This window comes from Physcomitrium patens, chromosome 18 (genome assembly GCF_059467195.1).
Source record: "Physcomitrium patens ecotype Gransden chromosome 18, ASM5946719v1, whole genome shotgun sequence".
Taxonomy (NCBI): Eukaryota; Viridiplantae; Streptophyta; class Bryopsida; order Funariales; family Funariaceae; genus Physcomitrium; species Physcomitrium patens.
In genome coordinates this window covers 5,229,931-5,251,930 of record NC_143427.1, presented here as the reverse complement: position 1 = coordinate 5,251,930, position 22,000 = coordinate 5,229,931, and the positions used below count along the sequence as shown (strand labels likewise).

General features: G+C 35.2%; 1 protein-coding gene across 9 annotated transcripts; it reads right to left on the bottom strand.

Annotated features, from left to right (window-relative positions):
• Nucleotides 1–10,997: 10,997 nt before the first annotated feature.
• Nucleotides 10,998–20,323, bottom strand: LOC112295131 (uncharacterized). Of its 9 annotated transcripts, none has more exons than XM_024546341.3 (23): nt 19,793–20,317; nt 19,317–19,589; nt 19,026–19,090; nt 18,687–18,774; nt 18,442–18,527; nt 18,193–18,331; nt 17,871–17,971; nt 17,590–17,704; nt 17,335–17,397; nt 17,090–17,197; nt 16,686–16,762; nt 16,462–16,522; nt 16,135–16,276; nt 15,796–15,942; nt 14,721–15,627; nt 14,194–14,263; nt 13,795–14,013; nt 13,239–13,484; nt 12,853–13,083; nt 12,580–12,687; nt 12,287–12,424; nt 11,948–12,159; nt 10,998–11,773 (listed from the first exon to the last, which is right to left on the bottom strand). In XM_024546341.3, exons 2-23 carry the CDS (start codon nt 19,443–19,445, stop codon nt 11,557–11,559), a joined length of 3,669 nt encoding a protein of 1,222 aa, XP_024402109.1. In that variant the 5' UTR covers nt 19,446–19,589; nt 19,793–20,317; the 3' UTR covers nt 10,998–11,556. The 9 variants fall into 9 exon arrangements, with proteins under 9 accessions (XP_024402109.1, XP_024402111.1, XP_024402108.1 ...); XM_024546343.3 differs by having other exon boundaries at nt 11,948–12,168; nt 12,580–12,692; nt 12,876–13,083; XM_024546340.3 differs by having other exon boundaries at nt 11,948–12,168; nt 19,793–20,316.
• Nucleotides 20,324–22,000: the final 1,677 nt, after the last annotated feature.

Here is a 22,000-nt window from a genome sequence, read left to right as displayed (position 1 = left end):
CAATAAGATTTATATTTTACGAGAAGAAAATCGATCAGAAATATTCTACGCTTCACAATTTTGACAACTTGTAACTGATATCAAGTGGGATGATGCTGCACTTATTAGCCAATTTCTCTATGGATTAGAATATGAGGTAAAAAAATTAATGCTCAACTTACTTGATCCTCAAACATTGAGTTAAGCAATAGACTTTGCTGTGAAGTGCGACAATCGCCTTTTTGAATTTCGAATTAAGAATCGTATAAGTCGACCTCAACATTACTATAATTCAATGGCAACACCAACACCTCTTCAACACATACATTTGGAAGTAGATGATATGCAAATTGATGCAGTACGTTTCAAACCTCTTACTAAGCAAGAAAAGACTCGTCATCATCAAAAAGAATTATATTTATATTCTGGAGAACCAAAGCACATTGCTCAACATTGTCCAAAAAAATGACGCAATCACAAAATGAAGAGTATGGCTGTAAAAGAAGACAATATGTCAGAAAACGAGTTTGTCTAGCTACAATAGGGATCGTGTGGCTAGAACCTTGCACAACATCTAGTAAAGGTCTTATTCTCTCCTTAGAATCCTCTCTTTTTTTTTACATTAAATGTTATTTTAGAACCTAAATATTACAAAGTCTCTGCCTTGTTAGATTCAGGAGCCTCGGCATGTTTTTTAGATGAAGAATTTACTAAAAGACATAGCATATCTTTAGTAAAGAAAACTAAACCTGTTCATGTAGAAGTCATAGATGATCGTCCATTGTCTTCTGGAGATATTACTCACGAAACTCTTCCTATAGAAGTAATAATCAATGGTCATAATAGCTTTGTAGTATTTAATATCATTAGATCTTCCTCTAATCTAGTCATTTTAGATTTATCGTGGTTAGAAAAATACAACCCTCAAATAGATTGGATTTCTCGAACTCTTGCTTTCTCTAAAAGTATAACTAACAGTGTAGTTAATCAAGTAGAGAGTCATAAGTCCAGTTTAATTAAACCCCTATTTATAGGTGTAGAAGCTTTCTTACATGCTATTATAAAAGAATCACCATATATTATTTATGCCACACCTCTTTCTACTGGTGGAAAGACTTCAAGTGGCATTCCAAGCCAATATCAAGAATTTCAAGATGTATTCGAAAAAAAGAATGCAGATATACTCCTGGAACATTGTCCCTATGATTGCTCAATTGACCTTCAAGAAGGAGTACAACTGCCATTCGGACCAATCTACAGTTTATCACAAAATGAATTGACTAAATTCAAGGAGTATATTGAAGAAAATCTAGCCAAGAATTTCATACGCCATTCTAAATCTCCGACAAGAGCTCCAATTCTATTTGTGAAGAAAAAAGATGGATCATTGTGGATGTGTGTTGATTATCGAGGACTCAACAAGATTACCATCAAGAACAGGTATCCACTGCCTTTAATATCTAGACTTCTTGATCAACTGAATCAAGCTAAGATCTATACAAAAATAGATCTCCGGGGAGCATACAATCTAGTACACATCAAAGAAGGAGATGAATGGAAGACTGTGTTTCGAACTAGGTATGGATATTTTGAATACAATGTCATGCCTTTTGGACTTACAAATGCACCAGCAACTTTTCAACATCTAATGAATGATGTTTTTCGAGAGTTTTTGGACGATTTTGTGGTCTGTTATTTAGACGACATCTTGATCTATTCTAAGAATCCAAAAGAATATAAACTTCATGTTCGTTGTGTGTTACAAAAATTAAGAGATGTAGGACTCTATGCCAAGATAGAAAAGTGTGTATTCCACATTACTCAAGTTGATTTCTTAGGTTACATCATTTCAAATGATGGACTTATGATGGATCCTAAGAAAGTTAAAACTATTATAGATTAAAAGATCCCTAAAACGATAAGAGATGTCCAATGCTTTTTGAGATTTGTCAACTACTATCAGATCTTCATCAAGGACTTCTTTCGAGTTGCAGTTCCACTTACATGTTTGACTTGTAAAGACAAACTCTAATGGAATCAAGAAGCAGAAGTTGCTTTTGAATCTTTGAAGACAGTGTTTGTTTCTGCACCAATCTTGTATCGTGTTGATTTTTTCAAAGCATTCTTTATGGAAACAGATGCATCGGACTTTGCTCTGGGTGCAGTTTTATCACAAATGGGAACAAATGACAAACTTCATCCAGTAGCCTTTCATTCAAAAAAATTCTCAACAGTAGAAATCGATTATGAGATCCACGACAAAGAACTTCTTGCAATTGTGGATTCTTTTCAAGAATGTTGTCATTATCTAGAAGGCGCTTCCAGTCCAGTCATCGTATATATGGATTATAAGAACCTCGAGTATTTTATGCCAACACGCGTATTAAATTGTCGTCAAGCTTGTTGGAGTGTGACTTTATGAAGATTCGAGTTCATCATCACTTATCGGCCAGGAAAACAACAAGGTTTGTCCAATGCCTTGTCCAAACGTTCTTATCTTACACCAAAAGAAGGAGATGCAGCTTTTGAGCAACAAAGAATGGTTCTCTTGAAGCCGAAGCAATTTCATCTTCGAGCAATAAAATCAACATTGACTGTTGATTTAAATTTTCTTAAATAAGTCCAATTAAGTATGTCTTTAGACCCTCTTGTTCATGATATCAAGAATAATTCTTCTAAATCTCATGATCTTTCTAAATTTGAATTCAAGAACAACCTACTCTATTTCGAAGGACGCCTATATGTTCCAGAAGGAGAAGCACGTTTACGTATTCTTTAAGCTCGTCACGACTTCCCAACAGCAGGACATTTTGGATATAATAAGACTTTGGAGTTGATATCTAAGAATTTTTAGTGGCCTCAAATGTGGAAGGTAGTCAAAGTTTTTGTACAATCATGTGATGTTTGCTCAAGATCAAAAACTCCTCGTCATCGACCTTTTGGACTTCTTCAGCCATTACCCATTCCAGAACAACCATGATCTTCTATTTCTATAGACTTCATCACGGATCTTCCAATCTCAGGTTCTTATGACTCTATATTTGTGATAATAGATCGTTTTACCAAGATGGCACATTTTGTACTATATACAAAATCTATCACAGGTGAAGAAACAACTAAGTTCTTTCTTGATAATATCTATCGCTATCATGGATTATCCAAGGATATTATATCAAATAGGGGAACTCAATTTATATCAAGATTTTGGCGGACTCTTTTCAAGATTCTTAAAGTGGATATAAAACTGTCTTCGACATTCCATCCTCAGACTGATGGATAAATGGAGCGTATTAATCAAGTTTTGGAGCAATATTTAAGATGTACCATTAATTACGAACAAGATGATTGGAGAACTGTTTTGCCATTGGCAGAGTTTGCTTACAATAACACGGTACATTCTTCTACAAAACAAACACCTTTCTTTACTAATTATGGTTATCATCCACGACTTGATACTTTTGACTTTTCAAAAGTTGATAATCCTACTGCGAAAGATTTGGCAATTCATTTATCAGAGCTACATACAACGATGAAGGGGTAGTTAAAAGAGGCTCAAGAACAACAAAAGATCAATGCGGATGTCTATCAAAAGGAACAACCACCATTCCACTTGGGTGATAAGGTATGGCTACTTCATCGCAATATCAAGACCACTCATCTTTGTGACAAGTTGGACTATCGAAGGCTGGGACCATTTTCTATTTCTGCACAAATCAATCCAGTTGCATATCGTTTACATCTACCAGAGTCAATGAAAATCCATTCAGTATTCCACGTGTCTCTTCTTGAACCATACAAGATAGTGGACATACCAAGAAGACAACAAGTTCCACCTCCTCCTATAGAAGTGGACAATAATGAAGAATTTGAAGTAGAAGAAGTCTTAGATTCAAGGCGGCACCAAAATAAATTGAAATATCTTGTCCAGTGGCATGGATATGATATTAGTGAACGTACATGGGAGCCAATAAAGAATCTTGCAAATGCAGCAAAGGCGGTGGAGGCTTTTCATCGAAGACATCCATCAAAATCAAGATGAAAACCTTCTTTGTAAATGAAACAACATCTAGGGAAGATAACATTCTACTTTCAATCCTTATTCGTAGCTTCTTTGTAGTTGTGAGGCTCAGGAGATGGAGAACCAACAACCAATGGATTCGACTCAAGAGCCTTCATTTGTTGACCTGTCGGATGAGACATTACGATTGTTACAACCTTCAAGACAACACAATCGAGATGAAGATCTTCAAGAATGACATGTTCTTCCTCGAATAGATGGCAAGATACAACGCGTTTGGTATCATGATTTGAGAAGGGACTCTTGATATTTGGTGATTTTGCTAGAGGTAGAAACAACTCTTGATGGTGTTCCAAATATTCTATTTGAAGGAAGTTATGAAGGCCTCAACAATGATCAAATAACTGGGTGGTCTTCCCGCCCTGGTATGGGATACTATCGATGGTTGAGAGGCCCTATCAATCATCTTTGAAGAGAACAAAGATCAGAGTATGTGGCAAATATAATTCGTCGCATCATAGATTTCCTCAACATATGATGACCGCTCCTTGTAGAACTTGTCCCTAGAAGGGGGAGTCATGTCACGAACATACTCATGTAAGCTAGTAATTACATATATAAATAGGTGGAAGTAAGTAAAAATAGGTAAAAGTAAGTTAATTCTATAGTATTTAATATGGAAGCTTTCTAGAAGCTTCATAGATGCTGCTTTGACTTCATAGGTGTCTTTAATTGACTTTTTGGATTAGAAACATGGTCAATAAGTTGGCCATGTGCCACACACGTTGTTAGCTTGAAGATCAAGCTAACTATGTGGCCCACACGTAGAAAAACTTGCCTTGTAAGTCAAGGCATGTGTCCTACAAAGTCAACACATATTGGAGGTCCTATAGAATGTCACCACGTAGCCCTTAGTTAAATAGTATATATAGAGACAAGAGTGAAGTCTTCTTCACTCTTGTCAACTCATTTCTTGCTTTTAGTCTAGTTTCAAGGGTCTTTAGTTTTCCTGTCTTTTGGCAATAGCCATTCCAATTTCTCTTTCAATATACATACTTGTTTATTTATATTTTGTTACCTTTCTTTGAGTGAAGGCTCACTTGTCTGAATTGCCTTTTCATCGAGTTCTTGTTCTTGACAGCAACACGTTAATTGAATGTAATAAATTTTTTCTTTTTCAACATATCAAAACTCAATTCCATAGTTATTTGTTGGTGTCTATGTTAGCAAAGCTCACTACTTGTTTATTCTCCAAATTACTCAAAATCTTCACCAAGTGTAACTCCATATCATCTAAATCCTAATATTTCATGCAAAAAGTCTTAGAATTTAGATTCTATAATGCTTGATCATTATCTATGTCCATTGCTTCCAACACCAAGTTCTTTGCTATTTATAATTCAACTGCCTCCTAAGCAAAAATATAATATGTTGACTTTTCTTATACAAACATAATCATATTTCTAAACTAGATATGATTTTGTATTTGTCTCAACTTATTGATCACAATTACTCTCTTAGTTCAAAACATGCATAATCTTAGATTAACTCACATTACATCATGTAAACATACATTTGAATATATTTGAGGCTCTTTTGGCTATTACAACAAATATTGCCAAATATCCAATTCTAAACTTTGACTGCTTGTTAGATTTGGCTAACAATGTTGACTAGGGCCAATCTACTTTTGGGTATTATTTTGTTCTCTCCCATGGTGACAAGTAATTTGGCCTCCTCGTGATAGAAAACCATTGTCTTGTCAAATACAAAGGTGGAATATATAGCCATGGCTATACCCGCCTTTGAGGTTTGATTTTGCCACTCAATCCATAATCTTTGCTAGGACCTTAATGCTCCATCACTAATCTTCCACAACAACCAATTTTTTCTTGCCCTCATTGGCACAACCAAGTTTCACAATTGCACCAAACACATTGTTGTGCAATACCATTTCATCAAACAACTTGTGGCACTTAACAAACTATCTTTTTAATACTATCTAATCACTACAATGCAATTGTAGTGTACTCTATCACATTGAACAGTCACACCACCCATGTTAAGGAGTTGCAACCTCTGTGATTGACTAAATATATTTTGGAAAAACCCAAGGTTAATTAATAAGAAAAATGTAATCAAGTACATGGTTACTAATCTAATTCTAATAATAGGTTCACAAGGGTTACTAATATGATTCTAATAGTAGGCTCACAAGGACAGCAGTGGTCAACATTCCAAAGTCTCGGGTAGTCGTCAGCAAGATTTTTCAGAACTTGGTCGTCGATGTTCACAATAGAGTGTGTGCATGGTAATACACACCCATCTCCCATTCCCAGATACAATCGTTTCGTTAGTTTCCCTGGACTTTTATCAGATCGAACTTATTATATGATTCCAGATCAGGTTTCTATTTATTTGTTATTTATTGTAGTTTTGATAAGTAAATTTGTTAGAAACTTTGTGAATTCGGAGGCTATCTAGAATAGGACTTTTGTGAAAGAGCAATGGGATTGAACCGTCAAACAGTGTAGACAGCATCGTGGAGTTGCCGCCTCAAATTCTGGCAATGCAAGATGAAGCAGGGTTGAATCAAGTGTACTTATTTCAATCCTGCACGCGGATGGCGTTTGATCAGATTCATGCGCATGACATTTTAGGCTTAATCCTCACCTCGGTATTGCAATTACGTCTAGGGACGACAATTTCCGATCCGGAAAGTACTGTATTTTTTTAGTCAATGGTATCGAACAAGAATGCTTTCCTCACTTCTAGAACAAATTGTCGTCAGGTTCCCAACTTCTCAAATTATCCTCCAAATGGGAATGTGGGTCGAGAATGGCTAGCGATGGAGAGACATTATTAGTTTATGTCATCTCTATCTCCTCCCAGTTTCTCTTTAATTTTTGTATTTTCTAATATCTAGTTACAGAGACGGAAAAGCATGTGGAAAGATTCTTACCAGGAGTCATGTAGGGGTTAGAAGTGATCGGACCGCTACTCGATAAGAATCAGGGATACGGTTCACAGAATTGATGTGCTCGAGGTCTTTCTGAATTCTTCACGTCATGGCACTGTAACTGCTCACATCTATCGCCGTTCTATGCATATCATGCACCTGTAATTCGGTCATCGTGTGGGAGGATGAAGAATCCATAAAAAGTGAATCTTGAGATGTGGGTGCTGATGGAGGGGAACATAGCACGTCGGAAGAAAACAAAAAATGGCTTTCAACGTTCACGAAATCTCAGAAGTCGATTATTGCATGGGATGAATTCGGCGACAATGAGGGAATTGTAAAGGGTGAGCTCGATCCGAGCTTGTAGAGCTTTGTTCTGCAGCACAAGGTCAAAGTAGAGGGACCAGCACAAGGTCAGCGCTTGCGTTCTTCTGTTGATTGTAATGAAATTCTCATTGATAGAGTGTGATGGATGGTTGTCAAATTTTGATCAAAAGTTTTTTGTGAGTGTGATTACAGTGTTGGAATAATGTAGTAGAGTTTAGACTGCACTCATAACGAATTGTTAGCTTAGAATGAACAAAGAAAACGTGAAAAATAGAATGAAAAGAAAAGTATTTTATTAGGATTTTAAGGTGAATTCACGAGCATTACTGATGCTGGGAGGGAGGGAGGGAGAGAGGGAGAGAGAAGCAAGGGTACACCAATATGCAATTCTTTTTAATGAAAGAAATCTCAAATTTGATGTTAAATCAAGTTGATGAACAAGTCTTTAAGAACAATTCGGATTTTTGCACCAATGCAAAAGATTATAGGTGAGATTTTTGTTTTATTTTATTTTATTTTTTTATATAGAAATTATGTTAGGTTTCTATTGAAGATAGATCCACAAGTAGTAGAGGTAGACAAAGTGAAAGCAAGAGTAAATATAGTGATTTTGAAAAACAACGTAATGATTGTGTGTTTTATTGGAAGTAAATTTCATCCAAAACTTGGCAAAGGATAGTTTTGTTGTAAAGTTGAGTAAATTGAGAAATATTGTAGGAAAAAGGATCATACTTGAAAGAAACTTAGCAAAGGATATCATAATTTAAAAATATTTGTAATTCATGTTAAATAATTTATATTAATTTAATATTATACAATATTTTGTTAAAAAAATTTATAATTCAACATTAAAATTCTAAATTTGATCCAAATAGATTACAAAACTTTAACATATTAAAAAGCATCAAATTTGAAAAAATCTCTACTTAAATTATACTAAAAGAGTTTTTTAAGGAATTATAAAAAATGACTCTATAAGTAGTAGTCTATTTAGAAAAGATTTTAGAAACGATTTAAAAAAGTGATGAAAAAATTAATCTAAGATTCAATTCAACATTTTAATCAAGTAAAAATTATAGATTGAAAGTAATTGTTACTAATCTAATTACCTATAAACAAAAAGAATTTTTGATTAAAAATAAAAATTTATCTATTTAATATTGATTTTGTCTAATTATTAATTGTAACGTCAAAGATTGCAAGGTTTTGACAAGAATTAAGTAAAATTATGGATTAATTTAATTAAGATATAATAAATTATCTATTAATTATAATAGCTAATAAAAATAAAAACAAATGAAATTAAAGAGATAAGAAATAATACTATAGAAGTCATGAATATATAAATAGAAATTGTGCAAAAGAGATTATTTATTATTTCACATGAGGTTATGAAAAAACTCTAAGATAGTCAAAAAGAACTTATAGTAATATACAAAAGATAGTCGCATCAAAGATCAAACAACACATAACATGTGTTATATAAAAATTTGCATGTAAAAATAGCTCTCTACCAAATTGTTATACTAACAATTTACAAATGAATTATTAACTATGCTTTAAACATCAAAAGAAGTCAGAGAAGCACAAGCACAAAGAAAACCAATTGTAGCCACAAATGTAATAATTTTGGAAGTTTATATAATGTAATATAGCTCTCTACTAAAAACATTAATAGATAATATAGAAACATTTCTAAATAATTGTACAATATAGATTATTTTTATTAATTCTTTTATGATTTAATAGATGTGGTTAATATTTATGAATATAAGAAATATACAAAAATTAAAAAATTAAAAATATGCATGCTTTGGATGGACATATAAAGTTTATCAACTCAAGGCCCAACTTCAAAATTTATAAGAGATTCAACAAATAAAGATCATTTTTCTTACAAAGTCATTAGAGGCCTTATAGTACTTGTATAGAAAGATAGAAAAAGGGTAAACCATAGAAATGAAAGACCTATTATATTATTAAATACTTCATAAAAAACATATAAAATTATATTACAAAAAAGATATTTAGTTGGTTTTAATAGAAATTATCCATCTTAACCATAATAATTTTTTTATTTAGAATTTATTTTGTATGATATTTTTACATTACAAAAAAATTAATTAGACTTAAATCTTTAAATAATCACTATTATTTTTGAAATTAATTTGTTTTAAAGCCTATGATAACATGTCTTAGATTTTTTTAATCTAAAGCTATGATAAAGTCAGGTCTTAACCAAAATTAAGGCACATGATTCTATTAGTATTCAAAGATGTTTAAGTATTTTTTCATTAAATGAAGCCATTAATAAAAACATATTTGTTGAAAAGAGATTTTCTATTGGCATATTAAGTTTTTATTGTGGTTAAAAAATTCTAAATATTTTTATTTAGATAGTAATACAAAATGAAACCACCTATTAAGTCACTTTATTTGATACCATAGGTCAGTAAAATCTTAGTTACTATGTAATTTTAAAAAAATAAATCGTAAAAGAAAAAAAAAATTAAGTTGCCATTTTCAGGAGAATTTCATAAGACTTTTGTCTTGCATTTGAATTTAAAATAAATTGGTATAAATCATTTTATATTAATGAAATAAAAAATAAAATAAAATAAAAACTCAGGACTTAAACAAATTAATAAATTTTGGTATATTTGGGCTTTTATTAGCAAGATGAGTATATTTATAAGAACCTTTTTTATTCTAATGTTTCTAAATTATAATGTTAATATAAATATAAATTATATTTTATTATATTAATGATATAAATTTTTGAAACCAACAAGATAATAAAGACATTGTCTTCGTAAACCACCACCTTAAGTTCATTCTTTGCATGTAGAAAAACTGTGTTTCTTTAAAACCTAAAACTTAATATATGATAATTGATTGATCTAATATAAGCAAGATTATGTAAAAAAATTACTTTTAGATACCAAAATCATGCATGGTTCTTACATGGTGCACTCAATGGTTTATTTTCTATACTCTAGTGTCTTACATGCCATATTCTAATATCTAGGAAAAAATTAGCATAATAATTTTTACCATAAACTCAAATAATACGTATTTTTAATATAGTTTATTTTAAGTATTAATCAAAACAAATTCCTAAATATTACAACGTCTTTGGCATTAAAAATGTTACTTTTCAAAATTTTCTTTAAATGCAAAAATTCTATCTCTATTAATGTGAAGTCTTTGTCAAGTTATGAGATTTCAAATTTAACTCACTTAAAACTTCACATAATATATACATAACCTCTTAGTCAATAGGGAAGCTTGCTAATGTTTCTAAGGTTTATTTTAAATCTAGTTTATATGGTAGATTTCTTGAATTTAAATTCTTAATTTTCAGTATTTAGATTTTTTTTAAATCATTAGTTTTTGAATATAACTTGGCATAATTAAAAGCTTATTTGGCATGATCAAAAAATAAGTTTATTTGATAGAATTGGTGACATATAACAATGTATTAGTTTAAGTCACTCGTTTTTTTGTTGATAGGTTTTTTATTTTTATTTTTATTTTACTTCAGTACCTTTATTTAACGTCTCCAATGCAAATTTTCCTAAATAAATTAGAAATTTATAATTTATATCATTAATATCATAGTCATTAAATAATGTTTCTTTAATACTTAAGGAACTAATTGCATACGTACTAATAGCAGAAGTAGCAGAATCCCAAGTCAAAATTGACTTATAATTTGAAATGAACTTTAGTTGCATTTAGCTGCTTAAAAATCCACTTCGACAGTCACATTAGAAGGAGCTCATTTATCAGACACCGTGATGAAGCTACATCTCAAGACGGCGAATACATCTCCGACACTGATCCAAGTGGCAAAAATTGTGAAAGGATCTGCCTCGAACTCGATTTATGTGCAGAAACGGAAGAAATGAGACCATGTGCCTCTTGTGAGGTTTCCATGTAAGATTTGAGTGGGTACATCCTGCAAAATGAGGACTTGAAACCTAACCCAGTATGAATATATATACATACATATATACACACACAAACATATATGATCCATAACAGTCTTCTGAACAGTTGATCACCACTGCACATCATTTGAACGACAGTTTTTAGAGCTTGGAGTTTTTACTAATCCGTCGGTGGATCCATGAACTCCGTTGTGGATCAGTTCAGCCCACCGACGATCCAAAGGGTCATACACTAGACAGTCACCGACCTCATGCAGTCAACTGACTCAGACTTCAGTTCCGTTTTTCACTGGGAAGTTCAGAATTTATGGCGCAGCAGTTCAACTTGCATAAATCGACGTCCTGGGGTTTCGAAGGCAGCCAGGCTGTTGCAGAATATGCTCACGCCAGCCTTTGTCACTAGGATGCACTGTTCGATAGCAGAGTGGACACCTTAAAAGTTTGTGTTGTTTACTCATCTTACAGTCCTTGCTCTTGTGATGCGCTGCGAGTCGCAGCTCTGGAATAGCTAGGTAGCACTTTTGACATTCAACATACCTGTAGCACACGTTTGAAGGACGAGATTTTCTTATGCCACTGAATGAAAGCTGAGTACTGGTGAAGAATTTGAGACAAAAGGTAATAGATTTCGAGGGACAAAATTGATCTTACAACGGACTTCCTCTTAGCCAAACTCAGGACGAGAAGGAGTTAAATAAGTGATATTCTTACCTCCTTCCTGACACGCACTCAAACAAGTAGTGATCCTTCAATGATGATATCTCAACAATCTGCCCGCAACTACTGCAGCTTGCAAGCATGGGACACTGCTCACAAAAGTGGAGATCCAAGTTATCGCCTTCCTTGAAACGAGCGTCCTGTTTGCCACAGAACAAGCACGAGTCCACATTTTCGTCTTTGTCCACGGAAGAATTGTCTGCATTCTGTGCATTCTGTGTCAGGGTCGAATTAATCACATTAATGAGCTTTTCCACATTGCGGTAGACAATCTGTAAGATAGTTACTGTTGTCCTCAAAATTGAAAGTACTAGGGGCAAATATGCGATTTACCTGGGTGTCAGGGGAAGCCACCTCATCTGATGAGTGAGTTTGCACTGAGTGATAATCATATGCAGCTTCCGATTCCGTCAAATCTTCATTTACTTCAACCAACAATGCGTTTTTTTGGATGTGCTCCCACTTAGTTTCCTGCAGCCAACCAGAAGACTCCAAGGTCAACACTTCAACGTGCTAGATTTTTACTTATCTTCGTCTCTTTCGAGTGATTTCCATATCCTTGGATTCGCACAAGCAAACATTTGAAGACCATCACATTTTTAGAAGCGGCTCAAGACGTGAAAAACCTTCGTGTATGAATTGGCATGGTAGTAGTCTGGTGATCCTTTTAAAGGAAACTCCCTCGAAGTTATCGGAGTCTCAGGCTCTTCAATTTTCTGCTCCAGCTGCCCCGACTGCTCTGCCATCACAGAAAAGCAAAGAAACTGTAAATTTCTACATGAAAGAGTATCAATTCAGACATTCTTCAGAACTCAAATGATGGAAAAAGGAACAAAATATGGTTCGAAAGCTTTTAGACCAAGAAATCAGGTTAAGAACAAAATCAAGCTGCCACCTACCAGCGCAGATATGATTGCAGAACCTTTTGACATGCTGGCAGAGGCAGTGGGTTTATTCCCCTTATCACCAGATTCGAGTTCCTCAATATGATCCTGAATCATAGGTCGGAGTCCACCACTACTAGGTCCAGCACTCTGGGACTTTCCAGGCTCGTCTGGGGTAAATGATCTATCTTTTCCTTCCTCGTTCTTGAATTCGCAGACCACTTTCTCAAAATTGGATGTTAAAATCTGTAAAATAGTCATGCCTTGAACGTTTCAGGTAACTACTTTGTCTACTCCCGTTACTAGAATTTTCCTCAATGATCTCGAAAGTGCATCAAACAGATTCACTCATCAAACTTTCTATTTAGCGGTCAAGAAAATCCCGATGGAGCAAAGCACACCTCTTTAATCAGAGGCTTGATGCCCTTGAGGTACTTGTCCACAGAAGGCCCTATAGATCTGTAGACCTCCGTCGTCACCTTGATTGCCTGGTTTCTAACTTCCCCATTCGGGTTGTTGAAGGCTTGGATGACAAAATTCATGAGAGCATCCGAAGGAAAGCCAGTCCCATTAGGAGGTTGTATTCCATAGAGGGGTACGGCATGTTGAAGCAGTTGCAACCGGCCCAAAACTGGCCTCCAATTGGCCTATTTAGGAAATTTATTCCAAAACTAAATTCCGGAATTCATGATATGAATTGTTTTGGATGCAAGTGGAAGATAAGACAGACATGGTTGACCCCTATACCTCCAAGTTTCTTTGTGAAGTCTTTCTAATTGTTACTAATACTCATAAAGAATATCACACACATTTAAAAACCATCAACAAATCACAGCCGTGTGATATAATTTCCATGTGCCTTCACGACTAAAATGTCCTCTCCCATTTTAACTCAACGTCTGGTTCCTGTAAAACTATACAAGTTAAACAGATAATGGAAAAGGAAATAAGAATGACCTGATTTTTCGGCAGTTTGAGCAGAGGCCCAGAGAGCACCATGATTCCTATTTCCTTTCTGGATGCGAGAAACATCAGTGTCTCGAAGGATCCTTCCTTCGTCCGAGCATTGAGGTCCCCGAGTTTCTCAAGAAGAATAACTGTAAATCCACTTGATGCAATGTGTAGGTCTCGATGTGGGACTGTCGATGTGTAAGTTGTTATGACGGCGCGTAAAAGCTGCACATTGCAAGCAGTGATAAGCAACACACGAGAAAACTTCGACGGAGTCGAGAATTATAGGAAAAGAAACAGTAAAGTGCAATTCTCGGTAGAAAATAGTATTTGGAAATTCTTATATACAGGTCACTAGTAGGCTAATGTTCGATTAACTACCACAAGCATGGGCAGGGTTCTGACCTGCAGAGACGTGTTGAATACATTAGCAACTCTGTCATTGAGTGTCCGAAGTAGGACTTTGTTCATCATTCTAAACAAAAACATTTCAAGCCATCGTCATTTCATATCACATTCTCTTGTCAATTCGTCGTGCGCACTTATAACTAGAAATTTTTGGCTCGCGGTAGGTCTCAACATACCCTCATTCTATCTTATCTTACTCACAGGAATGTATCCTCTTCCATTACTATTTCAAGTTCCTTTAGGTCTCTGATCTTTGCTTGGATGTTCCCAAATCAGTCTAGGTTGAGTAGAAAGTGCCAACCAGCCTCAGATAACTCTTATAATGGCCTCTACGGACCTAAAACTGTGATGTTTTCACAGCTCGCGCAGGAGATCAACGAGACTCTAGAACGATTCTGAAATGAACGACATACTTTAACTTGCTTCTTCAACCATAGAAATTTGACCCAAAAAAAACTATCGCTTCCATACTAATAATCCGATCTGGAGTGCGCAACTTTTAGCTGCAATCAGATCAAACGTACCTGAAGGAAGGGCCAGGTTCCTCCAACAATTTATTTGCGGACACTTCATCAATAAGAAACTGAAGAGCTTTATCTCGCAATTGCCAATGCTTGCTGAACAAGCATTCCACATGGTGAAAGTCCATGACAGATAATAAAGGTCCAGCTTCCATTTTCACGTTGTCTGCTAGTGGTTCTGGTACTAACTCATTCCCAGTAGCTGTAACAGAGCTCGGAACGTCTCCATTGTGAACAGGCAATGTTTGCTCTTGAACCATCAGCGTCGTATTTGCCTCATGGTACTGTTGAGATTCAGGTGTTGAGCTGAACAAGCCCTCAGAGTTATGATCAGCATTTGAATCCACGGAAACCCTTGGTGTTGTACTTGGGCAAGCGCATAAAACAGACTCCTCCTGCATTGGTGAGGTTGGCAATAGTGACGGATGTGGTGGCATTTCAGGTTGGTATTGAGTTCCAGTGGTTGTAGTAGTGGTCGCAGGTTCATGGTTACTAGAATTGAGCAATCCTGTTGGAGAGGTGGCCAGGTGTAGCTTCAGTGGCGCCAAACGTGGCGTGAATGAAGCCTCATTGAAGTTGGACGTCGATACTAGCGAGGATGTTAACAGCGATGGACTTGTAGCAACAGGTAACTCCTGCTGTAGGTGAGTGAGAACATTCGCTGAAAGATCAGCCGGAGGGGTTGTATTAGTAGCACAAAATGTTGATGACGACATTGACGAAGCGATTAGCTTTGCAGATGTAGGTACTGATTGTCGCATATCTGATGATGCAACGTTAACTCCCGGCAAGTATTTATCTGAAAATCCGTTTTCATTTGTTCCACATATCAGAGGAGTTGGTGAACAACTGATCACATTCTGCAGCTTCATCAAAGGTGGCAAAGTGCGGGAGGATATCGCTCGTAGAGCTGATGATATGATTCCAGCGCACAATGGAGGAGTCAATCACAACACCGACCAGAATAGGAATTAATTAACGAAGGGCTAGAGTTTTGAAAGTATGAACATTCAAAAATAGAATTCGCAAGTGTATAGTAACTTTTTTTTTCTCAGGGAATTTAAGCAAGTAAGATTACCTTGACTCACAGTAGGCGGAGGAGAAATCTCTGAGGTATTGAGGATGCTGTGGTCCTGATACCATGGAAGGATCTCCGGAATAACTTCTTTTGGCTTTTCATTTGACAGGACTGAGGAGGTTGAGATCACTTCAAAATCCCTTTCTTCTGCCCAGCACAAGAAGTCACAAGATTAATGAGAAACCTGTACTATACATAGTACATCCCATTATGACTTCAAAAGAAATCTGGGGTAAATCTCATAAAAAGGAGATAAATTACAGCAAACTTCATCCTAGAGTGTTGTTATATATCATTCATGACATTCAAAAGAAATATGTCAGGAGGTATAAAACTTACGAATCTTAAAAGAAGAATAAGCAGGTTTGAAATCTAATATCCCATCGCAGGATGCCAAATTTTCATGATCTTCAAGACGTCTGTTTAGTTTGACGGCATTGTTCAAATCTTTCACTGTTTGCATCCATATTTCTTTCGTCTCCTAAAAGCATCAGACAGTTTCAACATTGTATAAATTTGAATTTGATTGCGTAGATGAGTTTCAATTTGTCGTTGCGAATCCTTGATTGACAAAGCAGTAACGGAATCTGCATAAGGTTGTCCATAACTGAGGCATTGACAGCTGGAAATTATGGTCTTTTAGCTGGGATGCATTCCGAAACTCACCTCACACGACGATCGTTCTTGCAAGTTGTCTGGTAATTTTGTGGCAATCCCGCTCTCTAACCTGTGAAAGGCATATCTAATATGATTTGCTATACACCTGGCGCCCTTTAAATGGCTTCCTTCAACATCAGGACCCTTAATACAATATCATAGCAGCTGCCGATACAAATTCCCTTCGTATAAATACATATGTAAAATCTTGTAAATGACTCATAGATGAGAACCTGTCTGAAAATTTAGGTCTGACTATATGTTCATGATCAAGTAAACCCTCATCGCGTTGCAACCGTTCCATTTCCATCTACTCACAACAACACACGAAACGCTACAGCTAGATTTTTGATACAAGCATATCTTACACAGAACGAGGATCGCAATGACGCTAACATAAAAACTAACCAAATAAAGAACAGATATATCTCAGCTCTTCTAAAAAGTACCCAAGCAAAAGAGAACCCAGAACTTCTTCAAGCTCCTGAGTGCAGGAGCCATGTTAAAGTTCAAGTGCATACAAAGTTACGTAAAATATACCATGTAAGATTTTAAGTAGGAATGAGAAATACACTTATGTAATAGTCCGAAATTGCGGTGCAAATCTGGAGATTAAGTATAACTAGAAAAAGCTTACCTTGCAGAGCTTTGCAGTGTCATAGTCCTCCACTTCAACGGCTGCAAACTTCCGACGCTCAAACTGCTTCAGTTTCTTTCCCAGCTCTTTCAACTTCTCAATCAATTTCTGCAGGTTTTTCCGAACGGTATGCTGAAAAAGTCTTCTAAAAAGCTTACGATCAAGCACGCAGACAAATGTTTATAACCATATATGTCGTAGAGCGAGGCGATTGGTCCGTAAAGTGGACGAAGCGAAACTTCTACCTTCAAACGCTTGGCTTCGTCATAGTCTTCATTTCCAACTGCGGCGACTTTATCTTGAAACAACTGGCGGAAACCAATTGGCATAAATGCACAATTCAGGGGCAGTCAAGCCACAAATACATACTGATTAACCTCAAAAGCATTACTAAAGAATTCTCAAGTTAGTGAGCAAAAGCTGATGTACTGATTACAAAAACTAGAATATGACAAACTAAAGCTACAGTGTGGGGAGAGTGTTATATAGACTGACTGCACCTGACGAAGACGAGCTCCTGAGGCAATATCCACTTCAGCAAAGTCAAAAGCAACTGCTTTTGAACTTGGAGCCGAAACTCTGGTATCCATCCCCTTCGTGCGTGCAACCTGAATGCTGGATACATACTTACTGCCTTTCATAAAAAGGTTGATTTTTCTGCGATTGCCATCTTCAAGTTTACAACGTCCATGCAAAACCCTATGACCTAAGATAATCGTTTATTTCTTAATAAGCATTACAAGAAGTAACTTGAGGAACAAATTGATGAATGAGACCATACGTGGATATGAGAGAAGACTTTGTAACTTCATGCTGGTTGAAATACTCGCCCTGCTGACCTCCAAGATGTTCACCCGTAATGATGACGGCCATTAAACCCACCTGCAGAACCCCCAAAAACCTTCCGCATATAGGATGATTAGATTTTATTGATGATCAGTCATGAGCAAAGTTGAAGAATCTATCACTGTGCCTCAGCCCATAACGCTTCCATGCTAATTGGTAGCATACACAAGAAAATGAATCAAGGTTGTTTCAAGGTAAACTTTGCTGGAAACAAGGAGCCGTACTATATTTTACTCGTTCAAGGGAATGAAGAGTACCTGATTGAAGATATTCAATTTATTGGTGTAGCAGTTGTGTAGAAGTAATCTTATGGTTGCTGCTGAAGAGTCCACATAAACGCTCTTAAGTTCTCTTGCCTGATGGTTGCTTCGATCATTTGGATCTAATGAGAAGTATCTGAAAGTCACTCACAAAATGTCAGAGCTGTAGAAGAGCGAAGACAAACAAAGATTATATTGGTGATTGGCCAAACATGTAATCACTTAGTTTATAGCAGACGTGTTTACCCAAGGCGCTTCATCTGCCCAACTGTGTCGCTACTGTGAACATGTGGATTAATCATGCTCACAAAGATCTCCACTTTAGAGGGGATCTGCATGCTCGTTGCAATCCAAATAATTTTAAACCCTGTAGAAAGCAGTTTATGTAACCCAAATAATTTACCATCTTTTTATGCAACAGCATTTGCAGACCAAGCTATGCGCGTAAAAAGTAATCAGAGCTCCGAATTTCCATTTCTGGACGAAGTTACCATAAATTCGTGACAGAGCAACTGCATGTTAATGATTCGTGATGGATGCTGCAACTCCAATACTATTTCTTGAGGGAATAAGCAGAATCTGCAACAAAATGGGCATTTCAAAATGTAACGCATGCCAGAAAATAGAATTAGGTGTAGGAAATCCAGGTCCAGCACTGGTATGAATTTATGGTTGCTAAGATCCACGCAAAGAAGAGGATCGCCTTGCGTTGAGAAAGAAAAAACTTGCTCTTCACCATGAATTTGTAACGAAATAAATTAAAATTCCCATAAATTGGTGTGAAGGCGAAAAATATGAATTTGTAGAAGAAGAGGGCCTGGGTGACACACCTTGAGCTTTGCCAACCTCGACCTAACGCATCATTGTTCAGCTCACTTACAGGGAAGTCTTCATCCTGGGTCATGGCGTTTGGGGGAGCTCAGAGTGTCAAAATAGAACAACTACAAGGAGGTTAGAGTTAAATAAATTGCCTGAATTTGTAACCCATTATGAACAACGATGTTTCATTTCTCTGCATATGGACCACAAATTCCGTTTGCCGATTCAAGAACCCTACATCTCTCATGTAACGGAACAAAAAAACCCCAAACGAAAAAAAATCTTTTGTAGCGAGAGCATACCTGGCTGGAGCATGAGACCACTGCAAAGGGGATGGCCTTGGCGCTTGCAGGATTACTGCTTCTATCTTCATACACACACTCACTGGCCACTTCCTGGCGCACAAAACCAGGCTTCAGGTCGCTGCTCATGATGACTAACCGATCCAATCTTCTCGTTCCTCAGTCCGCTTGAGACAGAGCACATGAAGAGTTTCTACATTTGCAACCGACTTACTCCACAAACTTGTGCTCAATTCGAATACTGACTCGCCATCAAGGTCTCGAACATGAACACTGGAAAACAACCACACTACGAGTGTGAGTCCCACGCACTGTAAAGCAGCAAGATGCACCATCACTCAAACTGATCAAGAATCTGCTCATTGCAACGTTCATGTCGAGCATAACTGATGTTGCCGATTTGGGGCAAACAAGCAACATGACCCCAAATTCTTCGCATAGCAAACTGCAAAATTGACAGAACAAAAAAGACGTACAAAGTATGTGCTTGGGTGGGAGCATGTCATGGACTGGAGCTTGCTTGGCAGCATGTCATGGTTGCTAAACCATCACAACTGATTCTTGCATGTCAGTTGGCAATGTGAGCAACGGCCCTCCACCTGTGCCACCGTCATCTCTGTCTGTCTGGTTCAGTTCTGAACAATGGTCTTGTGATGGATTCCATAGTTTTTGATCAGATAAGTGGGACAGTGTCTGTTAGTTTCATTGCTCCCAAAAGTACCCATTCCCTTCCAGAACCCACATTTTCCTTCTCCTCCGACATGTTGATGTGGTGTATCACTCCTCAAAAGGAAGTTGTGATAGTGGCACATTTCCACTTTGTAGCAAGAGAGACTCATTTGTATCCTTTTCGCCTCTTGGCCCCTCTTGTGTTTTGGTAGATAGATAGATAGATACACAAATACATAGAAAGATATTAATATGTATACTTAAATATATCAGTGGAAATATGCACACAAACACATAGAAAGTTATTAATGTGTATACTTAAATTTATAAATGGAAATATGCACACAAATAAGAGCTAATAAATTATTATGATTTCTAAATGAATATTCTTTAATATATGTAGATATGAATGAGTGTACATTTGCAAAAATGTATGGTTAAGTTATATTAGTTTTTGTGAATATTTAATAATATTACTTATTTCTTCTAAATTTGTATATAAATTTATTATTTAAGTAAGATTTTAAGATATGTTAGTAATAGTATTTTATTTTTATTATTATTTGAATAAATAACTTCAATGCCTTTTAGATACGTACATCAAGATAGAGTTACATAGAATTGATAATGGATAAGCATTGAGGTTTAAAGGTATATACTTTTATTTTGCAATTATTGGCTTTGAGATGTATTAGTGGTCTTAGCATGTGGTTGTTTTACTAGGAACGGCCATTGCTGAAATTTAAACAATAATATTTTTGAAAGAAAATTTGATTTTCTTCTGTAGTATGTTGTTTGTAATCTTGTTATAATAATATAATTTGTAAGATTTATAACAACCAAACAAGAACCATTGCAAATACCTTGACCTGTAGTAATATTTCTTCAGAATGTGATGTAGCATCTAATGTTGAATTCCAATTTTATTGGAGGTATTCTATTAAACTTTACTATGGTATTGTATTTAGTATACATTTCAATTATACACTGTATATTCTATAATGATTATATCTATACTAAAATAAGATTTCAATTTTAAAAAAATATATTTAAATAACTTACTTATTGATAGCAACAATATTATCATTTTAAGCTAATATTGTTAATTACTTACATACTTATATATATATATATATATATATATATACATAAGTATATATATATATACATTTTATATACATGCATGTTTTTTAACTTTTACTCCAACATAAATGGCTTCAACCAAAGCTTCTAAAGAGAGATTCTTATTTCATCAACATTATATATTTTCTAATAATTTGTCTATACTTAAATCATATTTATCTATAATTAGAAAATTTTAAAATCATCATGAATAATACAAGATTTAAATTGTAATCCACTATATATATATATATATATATATATATATACTACTAATTTAGCTTGTAGGATGCTTTGCAAATTATTGAATTTTGTTTTGTTTGAACATGTGATTATATAATAATAGTTTTAAAATTATATTTCTTGATGCATTGACAAAGTAATAATCATTAAAGACAAGCACCTATACTTTCATCTTACCTTATTATTATTATTATTATTATTATTTTAAGGTAAAATTAATAAAATTATCCACCAATAATTATAATGATTATACCTAGATGATATGAGAGCTTAATTATATGACAAAGAGATAAAGAAGTATTTTTTTAGTCAATTGGTTGAGATAAAGAAGTCTTCTTATTGGCCAAAAACATATGTTGTCCTTTCACAATATAAAAACATGTGTTGTCCTTTCACAACACACTTCTCCAAATACAATCAATATCCTTTTTTTCAAATATAATAAAGCCAAAATTACCACAACAATTGTAGTTTAATCTAAAATTTTATATTCTAGCTATTTAAGCTATTGAGGTAAATAAAAATTGTCTTTGTCAACAACATTGAAGAAATGTAAATGATTACTTTATTAGGTTTTTTTTTACGTTATTTATGTTGACTTTTTGGTTTTTGTCACTCTGAAAAAACTGTTAGAGACAACACACATATCA

Coding starts and splice junctions, on each gene's coding strand:
- LOC112295131 (XM_024546340.3), bottom strand. CDS start 19,445: ATGAGCAGCGACCTGAAGCCTGGTTTTGTGCGCCAGGAAGTGGCCAGT. Junction 14,264..14,720: donor GAACCTGGCCCTTCCTTCAG/GTACGTTTGATC, acceptor GTTTTTGTTTAG/AATGATGAACAAAGTCCTAC. Junction 13,485..13,794: donor TCAAACTGCCGAAAAATCAG/GTCATTCTTATT, acceptor TTTCCTAAATAG/GCCAATTGGAGGCCAGTTTT.